We start from the raw sequence: 22,306 nt of genomic DNA, 5'->3' as shown, positions 1-22,306 counted from the left end.
TATCGGCAGTGGGCAAAATTATGGCAGATGGAGTTCAGTGTGGGAAGGCCTGAGGTCATCCACTCTGGATCTGAGAAAGACAAATCAGAGTGTTTTCTTAATGGTGAGAGACTCGGAGCTGTAAAGGGGCAAAGGGATTTAGGGGTTCAAGTACAGAAATCATTAAAAGCTAGAGCACAGGTACAGAAAATAATTTAAAAGGCGAATGGATTGTTGGCCTTTATCTCGAGGGGGGCTGGAATACAAAGGGGGAGGAAGTGATGCTTCAGTTTATATAAAGCTCTGGTCAGACCCATCTGGAGAGACTGCGTTCAGTTCTGGGCACCGCACCTCGGGAAGGATATATCGGCCTTGGAGGGGGTGCAGTGCAGATTCACCAGAATGATACCGGGGCTAAAAGGGTTAAATTACGAGGACAGGTTGCACAGACTGGGCTTGTATTCCCTCGAGTATAGAAGATTAAGGGGTGATCTAATCGAGGTGTTTAAGGTGATTAAAGGATTTGCTAGGGTCGATAGAGAGAATCTATTTCCTCTGGTGGGGGGAGTCCAGAACAAGGGGGCAGAACCTTAAAATTAGAGCCGGGCCGTTCAGGGGTGATGTCAGGAAGCACTTCCTCACACAAAGGGAAGTGGAAATCTGGAACTCTCTCCCCCAAAAAGCTGTTGAGGCCGGGGGTCAATTGGAAATGTCAAAACTGAGATCGATAGATTTTTGTTGGGTGAGGGTATTAAGGGTTATGGAACCAAGGCGGGGAAATGGAGTTAAGATACAGATCCGCCGTGATCTAACTGACTGGCGGAACAGGGTCGAGGGGCTGAATGGAACAGGAGAAGGCCAATATTCCAGTGGGAGGCTGGAGAGTGGGGGGGGGGTGGAGGGATGGGAGGCTGGAGAGTGGGGGGGGGTGGAGGGATGGGAGGCTGGAGAGTGGGGGGGGGTGGAGGGATGGGAGGCTGGAGAGTGGGGGGGGGGGGGTGGAGGGATGGGAGGCTGGAGAGTGGGGGGGGGGGTGGAGGGATGGGAGGCTGGAGAGTGGGGGGGGGGTGGAGGGATGGGAGGCTGGAGAGTGGGGGGGGGGTGGAGGGATGGGAGGCTGGAGAGTGGGGGGGGGTGGAGGGATGGGAGGCTGGAGAGTGGGGGGGGGTGGAGGGATGGGAGGCTGGAGAGTGGGGGGGGGTGGAGGGATGGGAGGCTGGAGAGTGGGGGGGGGGTGGGAGGCTGGAGAGTGGGGGGGGGTGGGAGGCTGGAGAGTGGGGGGGGGGGGTGGAGGGATGGGAGGCTGGTGAGTGGGGGGGGGGTGGAGGGATGGGAGGCTGGAGAGTGGGGGGGGGGGTGGGAGGCTGGAGAGTGGGGGGGGGTGTGGAGGGATGGGAGGCTGGAGAGTGGGGGGGGGTGGAGGGGTGGAGGGATGGAGGGATGGAGGCTGGAGAGTGGGGGGGGGCAGGGATGGGAGGCTGGAGAGTGGGGGGGGCAGGGATGGGAGGCTGGAGAGTGGGGGTGGGGCAGGGGTGGGGGGGGGCAGGGACCGGAGGCTGGAGAGTGGGGGGGGGGCAGGGATGGGAGGCTGGAGAGTGGGGGGGTGGAGGGATGGGAGGCTGGAGAGTGGGGGGGGGGCAGGGATGGGAGGCTGGAGAGTGGGGGGGGGGGGGCAGGGATGGGAGGCTGGAGAGTGGGGGGGGGGGGCAGGGATGGGAGGCTGGAGAGTGGGGGGGGCGCTGGGATGGGAGGCTGGAGAGTGGGGGGGGTGGAGGGATGGGAGGCTGGAGAGTGGGGGGGGGGCAGGGATGGGAGGCTGGAGAGTGGGGGGGGGGCAGGGATGGGAGTCTGGAGGAGGGGTCGCTGAACTGTCTCGTCTCTTTCTCCACAGGATTATTCCTTGCACGGTGATCTATCCCCTCGAGCTATACCCTGCTTTCTTCGGCTATTACTTCTTCAATGGAATACTAGTGATTTTACAGCTCCTGCATATCTTCTGGGCAGCGCTCATCCTCCGAATGGCTCTAAAGTTTATGACTGGAAATGTAAGTAGTGGAGTCTCCCCACCCCTGGTGCATATCTGGTCATCTTCCTGGGGAGCATATTATTGACCCTTGCCTAGATCCAGAGTTGGGGGGACAGTTAGTCTGATGCCAGATATTGGGAATTTAACCTCCGAGGACAGGTTAAGGAGGTTGGGCTTGCTTTTTTCCCTTGAAAAACAGGAGACTTCGAGTTTGACCCTCCATTGAAGTTTTCCAAGAGTACGAACAAAAATTTGCATTTATATAGCGCCTAGAACATAGTAAAACGTCCCCAAGGCTTTTCACAGGAACACCATCAGACAAAAATCAACACCGAGCCACATGAGGAGATGTTAGGAGAGGTGACCAAAAGCTTGGTCAAAGAGGTGGGTTTTAAGGGGCGTCTTGAGGAGGAGGAGAGACGGAGAGGTTTAGGGAGGGAATTCCAGAGCTTAGGGCCCAGGCGGCTGAAGGCACGGCCGCCAATGGCGGAGCGGTGGGAATCGGGGATGAGCAAGAGGTCAGAATTGGAGGAGCGCAGAGATCTCGGAGGGTTGTAGGGGCTGGAGGAGGTTACAGAGATAGGGAGGGGGGCGAGGGCCATGGAGGGGATTTGAACACGAGGATGAGAATTTTAAAATCGAGGCGTTGCCGGACCGGGAGCCAATGTAGGTCAGTGAGTACAGGGGGGGTGATGGGTGAACAGGAATTGGTGCGAGTTAGGATACGGGGGCAGCAGGGTTTTGGACGAGCTCAAGTTTATAGAGGGTGGGGAGGCTGGCCAGGAGAGCACTGGAATAGTCAAGTCTAGAGGTAAGAAAGGCGCGGAATTGAAGGGTTCAAATCCGTGTGGGGGCGGGGGAACACAGTTTTAAAAAATCAAGGAAATTAAGAATGAGAGGAGAAGTCTGGCAACTTATTTGTCCAAAGAGTAATTAGTGGAGTAAGTTCTGAAGGAGATGGTAACTGGGTCAAAGAGCCATGTTTCAAGGGAGATGCTGAGAAGGTGGGTCGATCTACGGCCTATGAGTGCAGAGCAGAATATTTTATATCTACTGCTCCTCCGACAAACCCCCCACCTCAAAAAAAAAACAACTGTGAACACGTCTCAGGATTGTTATATTGGAGGGGGAAGGCGATAGATTAGTTTTGCTATCCTGGGAAAGAATGGGTTAGAGTAGGAGACAGTGCGATGAGTTCTAAACCAGTGAGGAGGACAGGGAGTCGATGCTGATTGTCTGATCGGTATTTTTTTTTTCCGGAACGCAGATTGTGGAGGACGAACGGAGCGACAGAGACGAGACCGATAATTCCAACGACGAGGATGAGCCCGTCAAGAACGGCCCCTTCTCCAACGGGCATCCCGTTCTGAATAACAATCACGGAAAGACCGATTAGTGCCTTACACGCGAGGGAGGGAGGCGGCAAAACTTGCCGAGGCCAACCTTCCCTCTCCCCCCCGCACCTCCTTAACCATACGGAGAAACACCCTGTCCCCACCACACAGCAGAAGTAGCCAGCAGTTAGAGATGTTCTTCGTTTTGTCTTTTTTTTAAGGGGGAAATCATCACGGCTTTAAAAAAAAAAGAGGGAGATTGGCAGTGACAGATCTGAGTGCCATCTTTTTTAATCTTTCTCTCCGCCAAAACCCGCCCCCCCCCCCTCGTTCCACATCATGCTGGCGCACGCTTTGTGTCTGTCGAGCTGGGCGTGGGGGCAGTCCCGAGTCGCAGCCAACTGTGCCTTTTCGAAACAGTATTTTTTTTGCTTTCTCCCCACGAAGCTGTCGGCTGCCTCAATCGGACAGGAAGAACCGTCCTCCTTTTCCCCGTCTTCCCCCACCCCCACCACCACCCCCCACCCCCCGAAGGTGGGATCGCACCTTGTAACATGCGACTAGGTTTTCAATTTAAGCTTCGCCTCGAGTCAGTCCCCTGAACCCCCACCCTAATAAAAAAAAAATTCCAGGTTTTTTTTATATATAGAAAAGTGGCCATAAACCACACTGAGAAATGCAACAAAATATGTATTGATGATTTAATATATTTAAATTTTTCACCCTGTCCTCCCTCACCCCACCTCGATTCTGGAGAGATGGAAAGTTAGAGAGTTAAATCTATCAGGCTGGGTCATCCATCACTGACTACGTTCCCCTCCCCCTCTTTTAACCCCCCCCTCCACCCCTAACATTTTCTCCCCTCTTGTCTCAAAGGCATGACTCTCACTGCCCTTTCGCCTCTCTTCGTGCCTGAGCCCATATTCCATCAGGCTATTCGACCAAGGGGGGTCGGGAGGAAGGGCATCGCACATCCCGCTGACCGCGCACGGGCACTTTCCAGCGGGGGTGGGTGGGGTCAGGGTCTTGTGGGCAGTGATTTTGGTGGGGGGGGGGGAGGCTTAGCGGGCACCCCCCCCCCCCCCCCCAAGCTGCCGATCCGTTCCCTCCCTCTGCTCTGGCGCGCTGACTCGACGCCAGACTAATGGGTCAAACCCGACCTTCCCGTCACGGCTTTTAATACCGCACCAGATAAATGCACTTACGAACGAAGCTATCAAGGATGGTTGTGGCCTTCTCTTCACCATTAAACCCAGCCATCTGTGCTAATTTTCCCCTGGTACGGGAAGGGTCCAACGATGCATTTTAATTACGAGAAGGGCCGATTTACCTTGAGTTTAAAATCGGCAGCAAACTTTCTGACCCACCCCGCCTCAGCTTAAAATGGGTTTAAATGTTTTTTTTTTCTGGGAAGATCGGGTCACTGAAAGGCTTTGGGGGGTCTTGTTCCCCGGGGCAGGGCGGGCGGATTAAAGGTGACCGCTGAATATCGGCCAACGGTGACTGAAACGGAGGGGGAAGGGAGGGACTTAGTGTCTAAATTGAGTGAGTGGAAAAAGATGGGGGCAGGGTAGGGGACATGTTACAACTCTGAGAAATATAATTTAAAAATTTTGTAAATATGATGTTGCAGGAATGCCTACTCCACTTCACGATTAATTTTTTTGATTAAAAATAAGTTTTAAAAGACTGAGTGTGTGACTGACCAGTTGCTGCCCCCTTGTCTGCTGTTGAGTTCCCTATCTCGGCCAGGTGGGCGGAACGGAGATCTGAGCCTAGAAATTGCTGTGTGGTGTCACCAGGTGAACACTTAACTTGTTTGTTCGTCTGGCTGCTGGTTTAATGCAGGTGTTCACCCATTTTAAGGTAAATATGGTTTGAGCTTAAAAAAAATTGTTGACTGGGAGTCAGGAGGTCATGGGTTCGAGCCCCGCTCCAGCACGTAAGCCCACAATCTAGGCTGACGTTCCCAATGCAGTACTGAGGGAGCGCTGTACTGTCGGAGGTGCCGTCTTTCGGATGAGACGTTAAACCGAGGCCCTGTCTGCCCCCCCCTCAGGTGGACGTAAAAGATCCCACGGCACTAATTGGAAGAAGAGCAGGGGGAGTTCTCCCTGGTGTCCTGGATACTGTTTGTCCCTCAACCAGCATCACTCAATCAGATGATTTGGGTCATTATCACGTTGCTGTTTGTGGGATCTTGCTGTGTACAAATTGGCTGTTAGATTTCCTAGAGCAGTGATTACACTTCAAGATGTATTTCATTGGCTGTAAAGCGCTTTGGGACATCCTGAGGTTGTGAAAGGCGCTATACAAATGAAAGTTCTTTCTTTACTCACCCTGCTTCCCATCGGATTTCCCCATTTGATCTCACCGTACCAGAATCCCAGCCTTGCAGTCTTCAGCCTCCAGCTGTTTCGTCAAGCCGGTCTCGACCCTCTTTCTATGCCACCCGCCCCGCTGAGATGTGTCTTCAGGAGACCGATGAGTCACGAGCTCATCATGGCTCTCCCTGCAATGCCCCGGGATCAGTCTCCTTGCTCTCCTCTCCAGTGTCTGCCTGCAATTTACACGAACTGAAATCAAGAGGAACGGGAAGAGCCCACACCCTAACCCAGCGGTAGTGGGGGTGTTGTTCATGCCTGTAGTTGAATGGATTAGTGTACGTCTGGAGGATTACAAACTGTAAATAAAAGTGCGGAAATAGGTTGTGTTAACATGAATAGACACTTTTATTTGAGTTTAGTCGCGGATAACAAGTTGGGGCAAGGATAACCTTGCCGTTCGCGCTCCATTTGATCTCATCGCTGCAGCCTCCTTGCTGTCCTCTCCTGCTCTCGCAGTGGCCTGGAACAGCCTGTGGTACAGAAGTTGTGGCCATGGACGGGGCGCTGTGCGTTTCTGTAGTTGAAGCGATTTGTGTACATAATGGAGGTTTATAAATTGTAAATAAAAGCACTGACCTGGATTGTATTCATGTGGTCTTTTGGTTTCCTGTGTCAACATGTGAATAGAAACACTGCATAAGCTTTGATAACAAGGTGGGGTAGGGCACCCTACTGTATCACAGCGTGAGAGTGAACACCCTCTGCTGGCCTGGTGTGGAACTGGGTCATAAGAAGCAGGGAGGACCCTGGCATAATATGTACTGAGGAGGTCCAGAGGCCTTGCGAGCAGCGATTTGAGTGGATCTCTGGATTAAAACCCTTGCTCCAACAGCAGCAGCACGATGCTGGGAATCACAAAAAGTTTACAGTGCAGGTGGAGGCCATTGTGTGCGTGCGTGCGTGCCAGCTCTTTGCTAGAGCGATCCAAAGCTAGGATTTGGCTTTTCTCCACACACCCTCCTTCCTCTCCATCAAATGTTTTCCTTTTAAAAGATGTAATAGTCTCTGCCTCAGCCTCTCCCTGTAGCAAAGCACTCCATACGATCTCACCGTTCACTAGAATCCCAGCCCTGCGGTCTTCAGCTTCAAGCTGGCCTCGGCCACCCTTCCTCGCCACCTGACCCTCTGAGCTGTGTCTTTAGGAGGCCGCCGAGCCACAGTCTTGTTCGGCTCGCCCTTCAACAGGGAGGGAATTCCAGAGCTTCAGGGCCCAGGCGGCTGAAGGCACGGCCGCCAATGGTGGAGCGGTTAAAATCGGGGGAATGTGCAAGAGGCCAGAACTGGAGGAGCGCAGAGATCTCGGAGGAGGTTACAGAGATAGGGAGGGGGGACGAGGCCACGAAGGGATTTGAAAACAAGGATGAGAATTTTAAAATCGAGGCGTAGCCGGACCGGGAGCCAATGTCGGTCAGCGAGCTCAGAAGAGTCAATGAAACATAAATGCCCCTTGGAACAAAAGCAAGGTTTTTACCACACTAGGCAACATCGTGCATTGTGCACATGGACAGTCGTACCTCTGCGATCCAGCTGATCCTGTCAATAGAATCTCACAGCACAGGAAGCCATTCGGCCCATCGTGCCTTGCTAACTCTTTGAAAGAGCTCTCCAATTAGCCTCATTCCCACCCCTGCTCTTAGCTCTGAAAATTTTATCTTTTTCAAGTATATATACAATTCCTTTTTGAAAGTTACTGTTGAATCGGCTTCCACCTTTCAGGCAGCGCATTCCAGATCATAAATCGCTGTGTTAAAAAAAATTCTCCTCTGCCACCCTTCTGGTTCCTTCACCAATTATCTTAAAGCTATGCCCTCTGGTTACCGACCCTCCTGCTAGTGGAAATAATTTCTCCCTATCTTCTCTATCAAAACCCCATATGAATCTGAACACCCCTATTAAATCTCCCCTTAACCTTCTCTGCTCGAAGGAGACTAATCCCAGCTTCTCCACATAACTGAAGTCTTTCATCCCTCAAGTCCATCAATAGTAGAGACTAAACTCTGCTGCCAACTTGCACACCCATCACCGCTGTACCTGCTGATCGACATTGGTTCGATTTTAAAATTCTGTTCCTTGTGTTCAAATCCCTCTGTGCCCTTGCCCCATCTCTGTAACCTCCTCCAGCCCTACAACCCTCCGCGATCTCTGCGTTCCTCCAATTCTGGCCTCTTGCCCATCCCCCACTTCCTTCGTCCCACCTCTGGCGGCCGTGCCTTCAGCTGCCTGGGCCCTAATCTCTGGAGTTCCTTCCCTAAACCTCCTCCGCCTCTCTCTCCTCCTTAAAACCTACCTCTTTGATCAAGTTTTTGGTCACCTGTCGTAATATCTCCTTATGTGGCTCGGTAATAATTTTTGTCTGATAACACTGTGAAGTGACTTGGGACGTTTTACTCTGTTAAAGGCGCTATATAAATGCAAGTTGTTGTGTAGCTGCGCTCTTGGGTTTGTGTAGCTGCGCTCTTGGGTTTATTTAGTGCATACAGTAGACTTCAAGGTTATGTGACATACTTCCTGTGACACAGTGGAAGCTTCATTAACAGCGATAACATGGAGGATCCCCTAGACGGTAACAGTAATTGGTGCATCGAAGAAAGATTTGTATTTGAGTAGCCCTTTTGAGCCTCTCTCGAAAGTCCCAAAGCCTTTCACATGCAATTAATTACTTTGAATGTTATGTGGGATAATGAGGCAGGCACTTTGTACATAGCAAGATCCTGCAAACATGAGGTGAATGCCCAGTTAATCCATTTTTTTTTGGGTGATTGTTGGTTGAGGGATAAATATTGGTCAGGACTCCGGGGAGAACTCCCCCCTGCTCTTCTTCCAAAAGTGCCATGGGATCTGTTACATCCACCTGAGAGGGGCAGACGGGGCCTCGGTTTAACGTCTCATCCGAAAGACGGCACCTCCGACAGTGCAGCGCCCCCTCAGTACTGGCACTGGGGGTGACGGCCTAGATTATGCGCTCAAGTCTCTGGAGTGGGGCTCGAACTCACGACCTTTTGACTCAAGAGGCAAGAGTGCTACCAACTTAGCCAATAGAGAAACTATTGAGAAAGCCCTGGGAACTGGCTTGTTGGAATCACAGAATCGTTACAGCACAGAAGGGAGCAATCCAGTTAGTCCCATTCCCCTGCTCTTTCCCCGTAGCCCTGCAAATTTTTTCTCTTCAAATGCTTTTAGAAAGCCACAATTGAATCTGCTTCCACTGCCCTTTCAGGCAGCACATTCCAGAGTTGTTGGCAATTTTGGGGTTGTGCATAAACATGACCTTCCGTCTCGGGGTGGGGTGGGGGTATGCTATCAAGCTTATAATAGATTTGGTACGGCAATACGGTCAGCCCAGCAATGAAGACACGCACACTATCAACATTAAAAAAATTATGTTGTTTTATTCACCGAGATGAGGAATGAAACACAAACAAAAGGAACGTGACTAAGCTGTGCAAGAGATGACTTCTTGTGCAAGGCTCTGCTCCAGGAAAACTCTGGCAGAACCAGAGAGCAGATAATGAACGTTTTACTGCAGCCTTCATTCATGAGCACAGATGGCTCCCACCGGTGCTGCACCCTGAAGTCATATACAAACGCAGCCCAGGTTTGGAAAGACAAAATAAAAAATCCATAACTGGGCGTTTGGGTGTTAACACAAGTCTGGTACAGCTCAGTGCAATCTTCACGCATACTTAGCACTACACTATACTGAAACATTGGTGACAGCACTGGGTAGGGCTTTGAGAGGAACTGTTAAACACTTGAAGGGCTGACTCTTGCAGTTCTGAAGCCAACTGAAGCTCAGGACTGACTCTAACTGGCTTGACTGGAATTCTGCTGATGATGTCTTTACATTTAGACTGTCTGTGAGCCATAGACGGTGCCCAGGACCATCGCCAGGGTTAGCTGACCATGGCTGGGGCAGCAATTGGGGGGGTGGGCATGCTACAATTCATTACAGCACCCCTGGATTAAGGAGGAGGAACAAACAATCATGGTTGCCTGTCCTGAATATTATCCAGTAAACCCCCCCGCCACTGGAACGTACGTCGATGAACACTGGGTGAGGCCAGGGGCTGGGCTTGGCCGCGACGCCCTCCACAGCCAAATACACGGCCAACTGTCGAGGCTCGCGCATGAGCAAGGGAACGGGAGAGCAACCACTGCTGCTGGATCACATCCCAGCGGGAAAGTCAACATCTCCAAGAGATGAGAGAGGAGGGGGAAAAATGGCCCGTGGGGAGCTGGGTTAATAAATAAAAAAAAGTGGAACAAAAATTAAACTGAACCAGATTGCCCAAACTGGGAGTAGAAGACTGTAGGGCCTGTAACAGATGAAATGGATCAGTAACATGCTACATTTCAAGATTACGAATGCAGCTCCCAGTGCTTGTACTTCCCTGCAATCAGGGTTTTAACAGGGTCGTAGATCCCCGTTAAGTTTATATCATTGAGCGGACGCTCAGCTATTTCTACGGCTAGGCTCACTGGGCGGAAAGCTGGCAACCCAACAATTGAACCGCCAACTCTGCCTGAGCCGCAGAGGGTCAGACTCACCGTTACTCTCCCTCCCCCTCCACTTCCCAAACAGACGGGGAAGGGTCAGACGGGAGATGCCCGACGACAACGCGATGCCCGCTTAGCTAGGATGGCCGCCTTGAGCAAAAGAAACGCACGAGGATGCAGACACTTACCACTCGATTGCCCCTTTCTCTGCCTATTCGTTGCAGTGTAGTGTTTTTTTTTGGGGGGGTGGGAGGAGGGCGGGGGTTGCTAGAGGGCGAGAAACCGTACTGAGGTATATTCTACGAGTCCAGATCAGGCTCTTGTATCTCGTTACGAAGAGACTTGAAGCAGCTCGCGGGTACCTTATATCCTGGCAGCAAGTAGGTTGTGGGAATAAACTCCAATGTTCATCAGCAAAGAACCGCTGACCGTACGAAAGTCTGGTCAGTTCGAGCTCTGGCTGTCCAGGTCCCAGTGTACACGGACACGTGCGTCCCTGCGACTCAGCAATTCTTCAACACACCGATCTGCTACCAGCACGGCCCTTTAAAGGGATGCGGCTGATTCCGCACCACGATGGAGTCCAGCGATCGAGCAATCGCTACGTCGCGTTGAGCTTCGACTGCAACTCCAAACAGCGGCTGACCCCTCATTCCCTCCCCCACCTCCCCGACACAACAGCGAGCCAATGTAACAGCCACTTGCTTCCTTGAGGGTTAACTGGCAGCGTCTTCGAGAACCATTTGAGACGCCCAACGGGAAACCCTGTGAAGACGGCGTCCATTCACATCGCGCTTGTGATCCGTCCGGCGCTGAGTCCTTCAAGGAGGAAATGTCCTTGAGCTTGAAATGGAGGTTGAGGATGGGGAGGGAGTGAGTTTGTAAGTGTGGGTGATGTTTGTGTGGGAGGGCGGGGGGGGGGGTTTGCAGGTCACGTGCGCTGGGACGAGGTCGGGGTCTAGAGCAGTCGTCCCCTGCATTCCGTAGAGCCGCAGCAGCACAGTAGCTGTTTACCCTCCACACTCCCAACTTCGTAGTTGTAGTCCCAGGTGAGCTCAGTGCCAGCACGGATTCTCCTGCGGAAGTAAAGAAGGTGGGGGGGGAAAGAAACTTAGCCGCACTAATGTTCACAGCGCACATCCGGTCACTGAGTGCCCGCTGCTTTCGCTAGACTTACCCGGCCTAGAGGTATATACTGTTCCGCCATTCAGTCACATCATGGCCGATCTGCACCTCAACTCCATATTCCCGTCTACACTCATATCCCTTGATACCCCTGCCCAACAGAAATCGATCCATCTCAGTCCTGACCCACTGCATCCACAGCCTTTCGGTGGAAGAGAGTTCCAGGTTTCCACTTTGTATGAAAAAGTGCTTCCTGGTCTTGCTCCTGAATGGCCAAGCTCTAATTTTAAGATTAGTTCTCCCACCCGAGGAAACAGCTTCTCTGCATCTACCCTAGCAAATCCTTTTCACACCTTAAACACCTCGATCAGACCACCCCTCAATCTTCTACACTCGAGGGAATTCAAGCCAGCTTTGTGCAACCTGTCCTCGCAATCTGCGCTGCACCCCCTCCAAGGCCAATATATCCTTCCTGGGGTGCGGTGCCCAGAACTGAACGCAGTATCTCCAGATGGGGTCTGTCCAAGGCTCCATAACTTCCTCCCCTTTGTATTCCAGCCCCCTTGAGATAAAGGCTAACATTCCATTAGCCTTTCTGATTGCTTTTTTTGTACCTGTCTACTGGCGTTTAATGATTTGTGCACTTGGGACACTCAAATCTCTCTGCTCCTCTACAGTCCCTAGTTTCTGTGCAACACACTACCTCAAACTATTCGCACTAGTTCACCCTCGGACCCGAAGCATAAGGTAGGCAACAAGAAGATTTCAACACACGTGAACTTACTTGCTGGCGAAGAATGCCACCCACGGGAAGCGGAGGTCGTGTGTATCCACAAAAACATTCTGCACAAAGAGGTTGGGGCTGCAGCTGTGCTGTAAGGTTAAAGAAAGCACTCATCGTTTAGATCATCGTCACACTCAAACAATCAGAAGTTTTGCAGCACAGGAGGAGGCCATTCGGCCCATCGCGCCTCTCTCTGAAAGAGCTCTCCTCTTAATCCCATTCCCCTGCCCTTTCCCCATTTGCCCCGATGCCCTCTCGCTGAAAAAAGAGCTCTCCTCTTAATCCAATTCCCCCACCCATTCTCCATTCGGCCCATCGCCCCTTTGCCGTCTCTCTCAGTCCATTTCCCTGTGGGCCTTTTCTACTTATCTTTCTCAAAAATGTGCCCACGTCCCCTTTAAAAGCGATCATGGATTCTGATTCCCTCATTGTTTCTGGTCGGACACTACATGTCCTAACAACCCTCTCTGGAAAGAAATTTCACCTACCCTCTTTGTTCTTTTGGTGATGATCTTAAATTGATTCACTCGTTACAGACTCACCAACCAGTGGAAATAGATTTTCCCCATTTACCTTATGAAAACCCCCCGTAATTTTGAACCCCTCTATCAGACCTCCTCTTCCACAATTTCTCTAGTCTCTCCTCATAACTAAAACCCCTCATCCCTGGGATCATCTCAATAAATCTCTCCTGCACCGTCTCCGTGGGCTTGGCATCCCAACTTTCTGGTGCCAGCCCACAAATGACCAGACTGACTAGATTCAATTTCACATTTGCCGCGGGCGGGATTTGAACTCACGACCCTCCGGGTTGTGAGACCACCAGTACCACCGCCGCACCCGAGCCCCTGTGTACACTTACGTTAAGGTACCGCCCCAGGTTCCCCTCCAGCTTGGCGTCGATGATGTAGCAGGACTCCTCTCCGTCGAAGAACTGCCTGGTGTTTTTACGACAGTTGCCTCCTTCGCCTTTTTCCATGTTACTCGCCTTCACTGCAATCCCGTGGGTCGATTTAAGTGCAAACCCCCGGGTCGATTTAACTGCCACCTGTCTTTTGTTGGGACAATCTGGAAGCAGCAAGACAAGGTCATTAAGAGCTTCGGAGAAACTTTTCCCTGCCTTGGGTCTCTTTACGGCGAATACCATTTTATGCATCAGTCATGGCTCATGTAGGTAGCACTCTCGCCTCCGAGTCAGAGGGTTGTGGGTTCGAGCCCCACTCCGAAGACTTGAGCACACAATCAAAGCCGACACTCCCAGCGCTAGTACTGAGGGAGCGCTGCACTGTCAGAGGTGCCGTCTTTCAGATGAGACGTTAAACCGAGGCCTCGTGCCCTCTCAGGTTGACGCAAAAGATCCCAAGGCCACTATTCGAATAAGAGTTCTCCCCGGTGTCCTCGGGCCAATATTTATCCCTCAACCAACATCACTAAAAAAAATTATCTGGACATTATCGAGCTTGCTGTGCGTAAATTGGCTGCCGCATTTCCTGCAACTCAATGACTACACTTCAAAAGGTACTTCATTGGCTGTGAGGCGCTTTGGGATGTCCTGTAGCTGTAAAAGGCGCTATAGGAATGAAGTCCAGTGAGGCTTGAAACCAGGACCTTCTGATTTAAAGGTGAGAGTGCTACTCATTAAACCACCGCTGTCACTGACAGCCCCGTGTTCTCTCGGACATTGTGCTGATCTGCAGACGTTTCAGTCTCGTGCCCACAAGGAGCTGAGCTAGGAATCTACCCCCTCGACCCCGAAACTCCACTCAATCCTGCAAGTGTCACGGAAAGGAGACTTGCAGCCCATCAACCTGCACTCGGGTCAAAAGGCCCAAAAGGTGAGGTAACCGCGTTATACAACAACGTGCATTTATCCAGCGCCTTTAAGGTAGGAAAACCTCTCAAGACGCTTCACAGGAGCGTAAATCAGACAAAAATTGACACCGAGCCAAAGAATACCACATTAGGACAGGTGACCAAAAGCTTGGTCAAAGAGGGAGGTTTTAAGGAGCGTCTTAAAGGAGGAGAGAGAGGCGGAGAGGTTTAGGGAGGGAATTCCAGAGATTAGGGCCCAGGCGGCTGAAGGCACGGCCGCCAATGGTGGGACGAAGGGAGTGGGGTTTGGGCAAGAGGCCAGAGTTAGAGGAACACAGAGATCCCGGAGGGTTGTGGGGCCGGAGGAGGTTACAGAGATAGGGAGGGGGGAGCGAGGCCATGGAGGGGCATTTGAAAACAAGGATGAGAATTTTAAAATCGAGGCGTTGCCGGACCAGGAGCCAATGTAGGTCAGCGAGCACGGGGGGGGGGGGGGGGTGATGGGTGAACGGGACTGGGTGCGAGTCTAACGTGTGAGTCGCTATTTTTTTTTTGGAGGGTGGGGTGGGGTGGGGTGGAGGGAACATGTACCTGCGTTCTTCGGATCGGTCTCGTCTTTCTTGCCTCCGCTGTACACCTCGTCGGAGCCGGAAGAGATGGTCTGAACATCGTCGCTGTCGTTCCCTGCCGCGGGAGCCTGGCCCTGCGCCTGTTTGCGACTCCCGCTGGTCTGGGTGCCAGTGTCCATCTCGCTGTCCGAGCTGCTCGACAGCGTCATTACATCCTGTTTAAAACGGACCAGAATTGAGGACCTAAACAAAAAGTGCATGCGTTGCTTCTTTTTAAAATATATTGGTTCGCGGGACGCGGTAGGTAAGGTCGCGTTCATTGCCCTTGCGTTGTCGTCGTCTTCTTCAGCGACTGTTTTTATAGTGACTAGCCTCGGGCTCCGATTTTATGTAACTCTGAACTTTCTGCCCTCTTGAGAGTGTAAAGGGGATGAGCTAAGGAGAAAGATTTTATTTTTATTATTCATTCTCGGGATGCGGCCGTCGCTGGCGAGGCCAACATTTAATGCCCATCTCCGAGAAACTGGTGGTGAGCCTTCTTAAACCGCGGCATGGTTTGATACAACTGAGCGGATGCTCGGGGGGCTGGAGTCACATATAGGCCAGGACGGCAGGATTCCTTCCCTAAAGGACATTAGTGAACCAGTTGGGTTTTTAACAGCAAAAAAAACATCTTCATGGCCACTTTTTAATTTTTTTTTATTATTACATATTATTACATTTTTTTAAAAACGGAATTCAAATTCTCAACCTGCCATGGGGGGGATTTGAACTTACGTTCTTACCAGTCCAGTAACATAACCACTACACCACCGTACCCCGACATGAGATGCTTAAACTTTGCAGTCAAGAAAGAAAGCAGTTGAGGGGGATCTCAACGTAGGTACAGAGAGTAAAGAGGTATATAAATAAAGTGAACCCAGGTCAAAGGCAGCCAGGAAATCAAGTGCAAGGTAAATTTAGGAATTACCCGGAGAGAGAGAGAAATGTTTGGCATAATCTGGCGGATTAGTCGAGCATGGATGTTCAAAATACAGCTGAGTCCTGGGATGAGATGTATTGCACTAACTTTTTCCGCTGGTGGGGGAGTCTAAGGCGAGGGGACATAACCTTAAAATCAGAGCCAGGCCATTCAGGAGAGAAGTTGGGAAACATTTCTTCTCACAAAGGGCGGTAGAAGTGCGGAACTCTCTCCCACAAAAAGCAATTGATTCCAGCTCAATTAATCATTTTAAATCTGAGATCGATAGGTTTCTGCCAGCCAAGGGCATTAAAGGATATGGAGCCAATGCAGGTAAATGGAGTCAGGCTACAGATTAGCCACGCTCTCACTGGCGGAACAGGCTCGAGGGCCTGAATGGCCTACTCCTGTTCCTATGCGTTTCGAAGGACTTTGCTGTGGTCTGCAATCCTGATGTGAAATGGCCAAAATGCTCATCCCACTTCTGACATTATCTTTAAAGAGAGATGCTGATAGGGTGAGATGAAGTAGGGAGGGAGGAGGCTCGTGCGGAGCATAAACACCAGCATAGACCAGTTGGGCCGAATGGCTTGCTTCTGTGCTGTAAATACTAAGTAACTATGCAATACTATGCAAGAACACACAAAATTAAATATAGGAACTAAACAGAGCTCCCGCAGTGTCTCAACACACTGTCTTATGTGAGAAGTGCACTGCCTGCTGCTGTACTGTGCTGCATAGATCAGGAAAGTCACAGATTTAATCCCTGTTTGCTAATCTCCACTCATTGCGGGGGTATCATAATTGGCTCTCATGACCGTGGACTGGTGGGCAGGGGGCAAATCGGCCCAGGGTCACACTCCTGATCAATAACCAACGATTCCTGCGGGAATAGTGTCTGGACGTCGGGCGAGGAATGATCAGGCTCGGTTGTGATGTCTCTCCCCGCAGATAGCCAAATAGCCTACCACCACTCACTGACTAGGCTGACAGATGAAGGGTGGTCGCTTGGAAGAGGTATTAATGAGCGTCCCAGAATGAGTCAGCGCCTTAAGAATCACAGAATGATACAGCACAGAAGGAGGCCACTCGGCCCATCTTGCCTGTGCCGGCTCTTTGTAAGAGCTACCCAATTAGTCCCACTCCCATAGCCCTGCAAATTTTTCCCTTCAGGTATTTATCCAATTCCTTTTGAAAATTACTATTGAATCTGCTCCCACCACCCTTTCAGGCAGTGCATTCCAGATCGCTGCGTAAATTTTTTTTCCCTCCTGTCGCCTCTGGTTCTTTTCCAATTATCTTAAATCTGTGTCCTCTGGTTACCGACCCTCCTGCCACTGGAAACAGTTCCTCCTTATTTACTCTATCAAAACCCCTCATAAGTTTGAACACCTTTATTAAATCTCTTCTTAACCGTGTCTGCTCTAAGGAGAACAATCCAGTCTCTCCACGTAACTGAAGTCCCTCATCCCTGGTACCATTCTAGTAAATCTCCTCTGCACCCTCTCCAAGGCCTTGACGTCCTTCCTAAGTGCGGTGCCCAGAAGACGAGGGGAAGAATTGCCAGGGCAAAACGCGGGAGGGAAATAAAGTTATGAGATGACACCAGAGGCTAATTGGGGCATCCCTCCTGCCAGCCACGCTGAGGTCAGCTGACTCCGCACAGACAAGAGGATTAAACCAGTGCTTCTTCCTGTTGAGCATGCACAGCGATGGTGTGGGAACATTTCTGGTAAGGCTGCAGTGGCTGTTTGAGAACTGGGCTGAAGTTCTCAAAGGATTTTATGCTAGATGGGGGTGGGGTCTTAGAGCGTTGGTAGACCAATCTACGAACATTGTGACAGGCCAATACCACAACTGCTGTGTGCATCTGGACCCAATAACCCTATTTAAACCAACGCTCAACGCTGGTCACTGCCTCTCGTATCAGGCCACACTTAGAGCTTCTCTTATGGCGCACTTACATCTTTAGACACGGGCGCTGGTGCGGAGTTCCGCCTTGCTGAAGTAGCGTGGTCTTACTAACGGGTCTCCGAATGCCCTCGCTCCTTGCTGGCCTTGGTTGTAGCCAAAGTTCCTGGAAGAATTGTCAAACGGCCTGAAGGACACAAGATGAGTTTCAGTGGAACCCGAGACACGGCCCAAATCCAATGCGCACGCTCGTTTGCACCATTACCTCCTCCAGCCCGATGTGTAAAGTGGCGCGGTGCCACTCCTAGCCAGGTGCCTGCCTGTGCGATCTGAGGAGAGAACTGGGGCAGTCCGCGAGATGGTTGCATTTTTCCCGCTCTCTCCGGGCGGAACAATGCAACGCAGCCTTTTGGGGGACTGGGTGGAGCAGTGGGTTCTTAATTCTTAATAAAGCTGCCTGCTAATTCATCACTAACTGGCACGTTGCTGGGGGCACAGGGGAAGAGACCCTTACTCTGAATCTACCCGTGCGGTGCCCGGGCCCTGGAGTGCTCAGTGTTGACACTGGGTACCCAAAACGGAAGGAACTCCATTCCTCAGCGCTACGGTCCCGAATTGGGAGGCGCAAATATAGAAAAAGTTCAGCACACAGAGCTTTCAGCACGTTGGAACTGGAGCTCTAGGACATATTTAGTTTCCAATCTCCCATTATATCAATGCGGCCCTGAGACATTTTCTTTTAAAAAGAGGTTTCAGTGAGGAAGGAGGCCACTCGGCCCGTTGTGTCCGTGCCGGCTCTTTGCTAGGGCAAACCAAAACTAATCCTGCTCTCTCCCCATCGCCCTGTATCTTCCTCTGCTTCAAATATTTATCCAATTTATCCCATAAAAGATGCCACAACCACTCCCTGTGGCAAAGCACGCCATGCTCCAACAATCCGACGAGTGAAGAAATTTCTCCAACCCCTCTCCTCACCCTCTCAGTGACCATTTTAAATTGATGACTCTCCAACCAGAGGAAGCAGTCTTGCCCTATTCACCCCATCAAAGCAGCTGGGGATCTGGGTTAGGATGCAGGCCAGCCGGTGGGTTAGGGTCACGAAATGTTGCTCATACTTCTTAGGCTGTAAAGGTTGAATCTCATCGCCACCTAGTTTCAAAAATCAAACTTCTACCAGAAAAACTGAACCAAGGGTTATTAAAACCGTTGATTTAAGGAAGAAAAAAATAGTTTAAACACTGAATTCTCCGGGTATTTCAACAGTACTCCTTTAACAGGGCTGAACTCGCTCCCTGATGGTTTATTTCCAAAGGCACTCCTCAGTGTGAGACACAGCCACACAGACCAGGAAAACCACAAGGTCAATCCCCGGTCTGTGCTTGTGCATCCGGGCTGGACCGTTCAAAAGGTCAGAGGGCAGCAGTGGTGCGGCCAACAGTCTGACTCAATGGGCGGGGGCAACGGGTTGTAACAGTACTCACAGACCCCAGTGCCTGGGGCGGGGGGGGGGGGGGGGGAACGGCCTGAAACAAAATACACTGTCAATTACCCCAGTGCTGAGTCCAAACTAAAAGTAAGGAAGGAAAGGAGCGAAGGAGGGAAGGAAGGAAAGGAGCGAAGGAGGGAAGGAAGGAAAGGAGCGAAGGAGGGAAGGAAGGAAAGGAGCGAAGGAGGGAAGGAAGGAAAGGAGCGAAGGAGGGAAGGAAGGAAAGGAGCGAAGGAGGGAAAGGAGGGAGGGAAGGGAGCGAAAGGAGGGAGGGAAGGGAGCGAAAGGAGGGAGGGAAGGGAGCGAAAGGAGGGAGGGAAGGGAGCGAAGGAGGGAGGGAAGGGAGCGAAGGAGGGAGGGAAGGGAGCGAAGGAGGGAGGGAAGGGAGCGAAGGAGGGAGGGAAGGGAGCGAAGGAGGGAGGGAAGGGAGCGAAGGAGGGAGGGAAGGGAGCGAAGGAGGGAGGGAAGGGAGCGAAGGAGGGAGGGAAGGGAGCGAAGGAGGGAGGGAAGGAAAGGAGCGAAGGAGGGAAGGAAGGAAAGGAGCGAAGGAGGGAAAGGAGGGAGGGAAGGGAGCGAAAGGAGGGAGGGAAGGGAGCGAAAGGAGGGAGGGAAGGGAGCGAAAGGAGGGAGGGAAGGGAGCGAAGGAGGGAGGGAAGGGAGCGAAGGAGGGAGGGAAGGGAGCGAAGGAGGGAGGGAAGGGAGCGAAGGAGGGAGGGAAGGGAGCGAAGGAGGGAGGGAAGGGAGCGAAGGAGGGAGGGAAGGGAGCGAAGGAGGGAGGGAAGGGAGCGAAGGAGGGAGGGAAGGGAGCGAAGGAGGGAGGGAAGGGAGCGAAGGAGGGAGGGAAGGAAAGGAGCGAAGGAGGGAAGGAAGGAAAGGAGCGAAGGAGGGAAGGAAGGAAAGGAGCGAAGGAGGGAAGGAAGGAAAGGAGCGAAGGAGGGAAGGAAGGAAAGGAGCGAAGGAGGGAAGGAAGGAAAGGAGCGAAGGAGGGAAAGGAGGGAGGGAAGGGAGCGAAAGGAGGGAGGGAAGGGAGCGAAAGGAGGGAGGGAAGGGAGCGAAGGAGGGAGGGAAGGGAGCGAAGGAGGGAGGGAAGGGAGCGAAGGAGGGAGGGAAGGGAGCGAAGGAGGGAGGGAAGGGAGCGAAGGAGGGAGGGAAGGAAAGGAGCGAAGGAGGGAAGGAAGGAAAGGAGCGAAGGAGGGAAAGGAGGGAGGGAAGGGAGCGAAAGGAGGGAGGGAAGGGAGCGAAAGGAGGGAGGGAAGGGAGCGAAAGGAGGGAGGGAAGGGAGCGAAGGAGGGAGGGAAGGGAGCGAATGAGGGAGGGAAGGGAGCGAAGGAGGGAGGGAAGGGAGCGAAGGAGGGAGGGAAGGGAGCGAAGGAGGGAAGGGAAGGGAACGAAGGAGGGAAGGGAAGGGAACGAAGGAGGGGAGGGAAGGGAACGAAGGAGGGGAGGGAAGGGAGCGAAGGAGGGGAGGGAAGGGAGCGAAGGAGGGAAGGGAGCGAAGGAGGGAAGGGAGCTAAGGAGGGAAGGGAGCTAAGGAGGGAAGGGAGCAAAGGAGGGAAGGGAGCAAAGGAGGGAAGGGAGCAAAGGAGGGAAGGGAGCAAAGGAGGGAAGGGAGCAAAGGAGGGAAGGGAGCAAAGGAGGGAAGGGAGCAAAGGAGGGAAGGGAGCAAAGGAGGGAAGGGAGCAAAGGAGGGAAGGGAGCAAAGGAGGGAAGGGAGCAAAGGAGGGAAGGGAGCAAAGGAGGGAAGGGAGCAAAGGAGGGAAGGGAGCAAAGGAGGGAAGGGAGCAAAGGAGGGAAGGGAGCAAAGGAGGGAAGGGAGCAAAGGAGGGAAGGGAGCAAAGGAGGGAAGGGAGCAAAGGAGGGAAGGGAGCAAAGGAGGGAAGGGAGCAAAGGAGGGAAGGGAGCAAAGGAGGGAAGGGAGCAAAGGAGGGAAGGGAGCAAAGGAGGGAAGGGAGCAAAGGAGGGAAGGGAGCAAAGGAGGGAAGGGAGCAAAGGAGGGAAGGGAGCAAAGGAGGGAAGGGAGCAAAGGAGGGAAGGGAGCAAAGGAGGGAAGGGAGCAAAGGAGGGAAGGGAGCAAAGGAGGGAAGGGAGCAAAGGAGGGAAGGGAGCAAAGGAGGGAAGGGAGCAAAGGAGGGAAGGGAGCAAAGGAGGGAAGGGAGCAAAGGAGGGAAGGGAGCAAAGGAGGGAAGGGAGCAAAGGAGGGAAGGGAGCAAAGGAGGGAAGGGAGCAAAGGAGGGAAGGGAGCAAAGGAGGGAAGGGAGCAAAGGAGGGAAGGGAGCAAAGGAGGGAAGGGAGCAAAGGAGGGAAGGGAGCAAAGGAGGGAAGGGAGCAAAGGAGGGAAGGGAGCAAAGGAGGGAAGGGAGCAAAGGAGGGAAGGGAGCAAAGGAGGGAAGGGAGCAAAGGAGGGAAGGGAGCAAAGGAGGGAAGGGAGCAAAGGAGGGAAGGGAGCAAAGGAGGGAAGGGAGCAAAGGAGGGAAGGGAGCAAAGGAGGGAAGGGAGCAAAGGAGGGAAGGGAGCAAAGGAGGGAAGGGAGCAAAGGAGGGAAGGGAGCAAAGGAGGGAAGGGAGCAAAGGAGGGAAGGGAGCAAAGGAGGGAAGGGAGCAAAGGAGGGAAGGGAGCAAAGGAGGGAAGGGAGCAAAGGAGGGAAGGGAGCAAAGGAGGGAAGGGAGCAAAGGAGGGAAGGGAGCAAAGGAGGGAAGGGAGCAAAGGAGGGAAGGGAGCAAAGGAGGGAAGGGAGCAAAGGAGGGAAGGGAGCAAAGGAGGGAAGGGAGCAAAGGAGCGAAGGGAGGAAAGGAAGGAAAGGAACGAAGGAGGGAAGGAAGGAAAGGAGCGAAGGAAGGAAAGGAGCGAAGGAAGGAAAGGAGCGAAGGAGGGAAGGAAGGAAAGGAGGGAAGGAAGGAAAGGAGGGAAGGAAGGAAAGGAGCGAAGGAGGGAAGGAAGGAAAGGAGCGAAGGAAGGAAAGGAGCGAAGGAGGGAAGGAAGGAAAGGAGCGAAGGAGGGAAGGAAGGAAAGGAGCGAAGGAGGGAAGGAAGGAAAGGAGCGAAGGAAGGAAGGAAGCGAAGGAGCGAAGGAAGGAAAGGAGCGAAGGAGGGAAGGAATGAGAGAAGGAAAGGAGAGAAGGGGGGAAGGGAGGAAAGGAGGGAAGGAAGGAAAGGAGGGAAGGAAGGAAGGAAAGGAGGGAAGGAAGGAAAGGAGCGAAGGAGGGAAGGAAGGAAGGAAGGAAAGGAGGGAAGGAAGGAAGGAAAGGAGCGAAGGAAGGAAAGGAGCGAAGGAAGGAAGAGAGTGAAGGAAGAAAAGGAAAGAAGCGATGGAATGAAAGGAATGAGAGCAGGAAGAAGGAATGAGAGCAGGAAGAAGGAATGAGAGCAGGAAGAAGGAATGAGAGCAGGAAGAAGGAATGAGAGCAGGAAGAAGGAATGAGAGCAGGAAGAAGGAATG

The 22,306-nt window shown here is 52.4% G+C and overlaps 1 protein-coding gene and 1 long non-coding RNA gene across 2 annotated transcripts in view; one reads left to right on the top strand and one right to left on the bottom strand.

The window, feature by feature from the left end:
• The first annotated feature begins 1,855 nt into the window (after positions 1–1,855).
• On the top strand, positions 1,856–6,312 carry LOC137306663 (uncharacterized). The gene is made up of 2 exons (XR_010958921.1): positions 1,856–2,024; positions 3,273–6,312. It is a non-coding gene; the product is annotated as an uncharacterized lncRNA (long non-coding RNA).
• A 2,783-nt stretch (positions 6,313–9,095) lies between these two features.
• Positions 9,096–22,306, bottom strand: part of LOC137306662 (histone-lysine N-methyltransferase SETDB1-like) — a 51,524-nt gene continuing 38,313 nt past the window's right edge. The window contains 7 exon segments of the mRNA XM_067976008.1: positions 9,096–11,299; positions 12,133–12,221; positions 12,995–13,200; positions 14,536–14,728; positions 17,439–17,476; positions 17,479–17,538; positions 17,541–17,572. Coding sequence (XP_067832109.1) covers positions 11,182–11,299; positions 12,133–12,221; positions 12,995–13,200; positions 14,536–14,728; positions 17,439–17,476; positions 17,479–17,538; positions 17,541–17,572 — 736 coding nt within the window. The 3' untranslated portion in view covers positions 9,096–11,181.

This window comes from Heptranchias perlo, chromosome 44 (genome assembly GCF_035084215.1).
Source record: "Heptranchias perlo isolate sHepPer1 chromosome 44, sHepPer1.hap1, whole genome shotgun sequence".
In the NCBI taxonomy this organism is placed as follows: domain Eukaryota; kingdom Metazoa; phylum Chordata; class Chondrichthyes; order Hexanchiformes; family Hexanchidae; genus Heptranchias; species Heptranchias perlo.
This window is presented reverse-complemented; position numbering and strand designations above follow the sequence as displayed.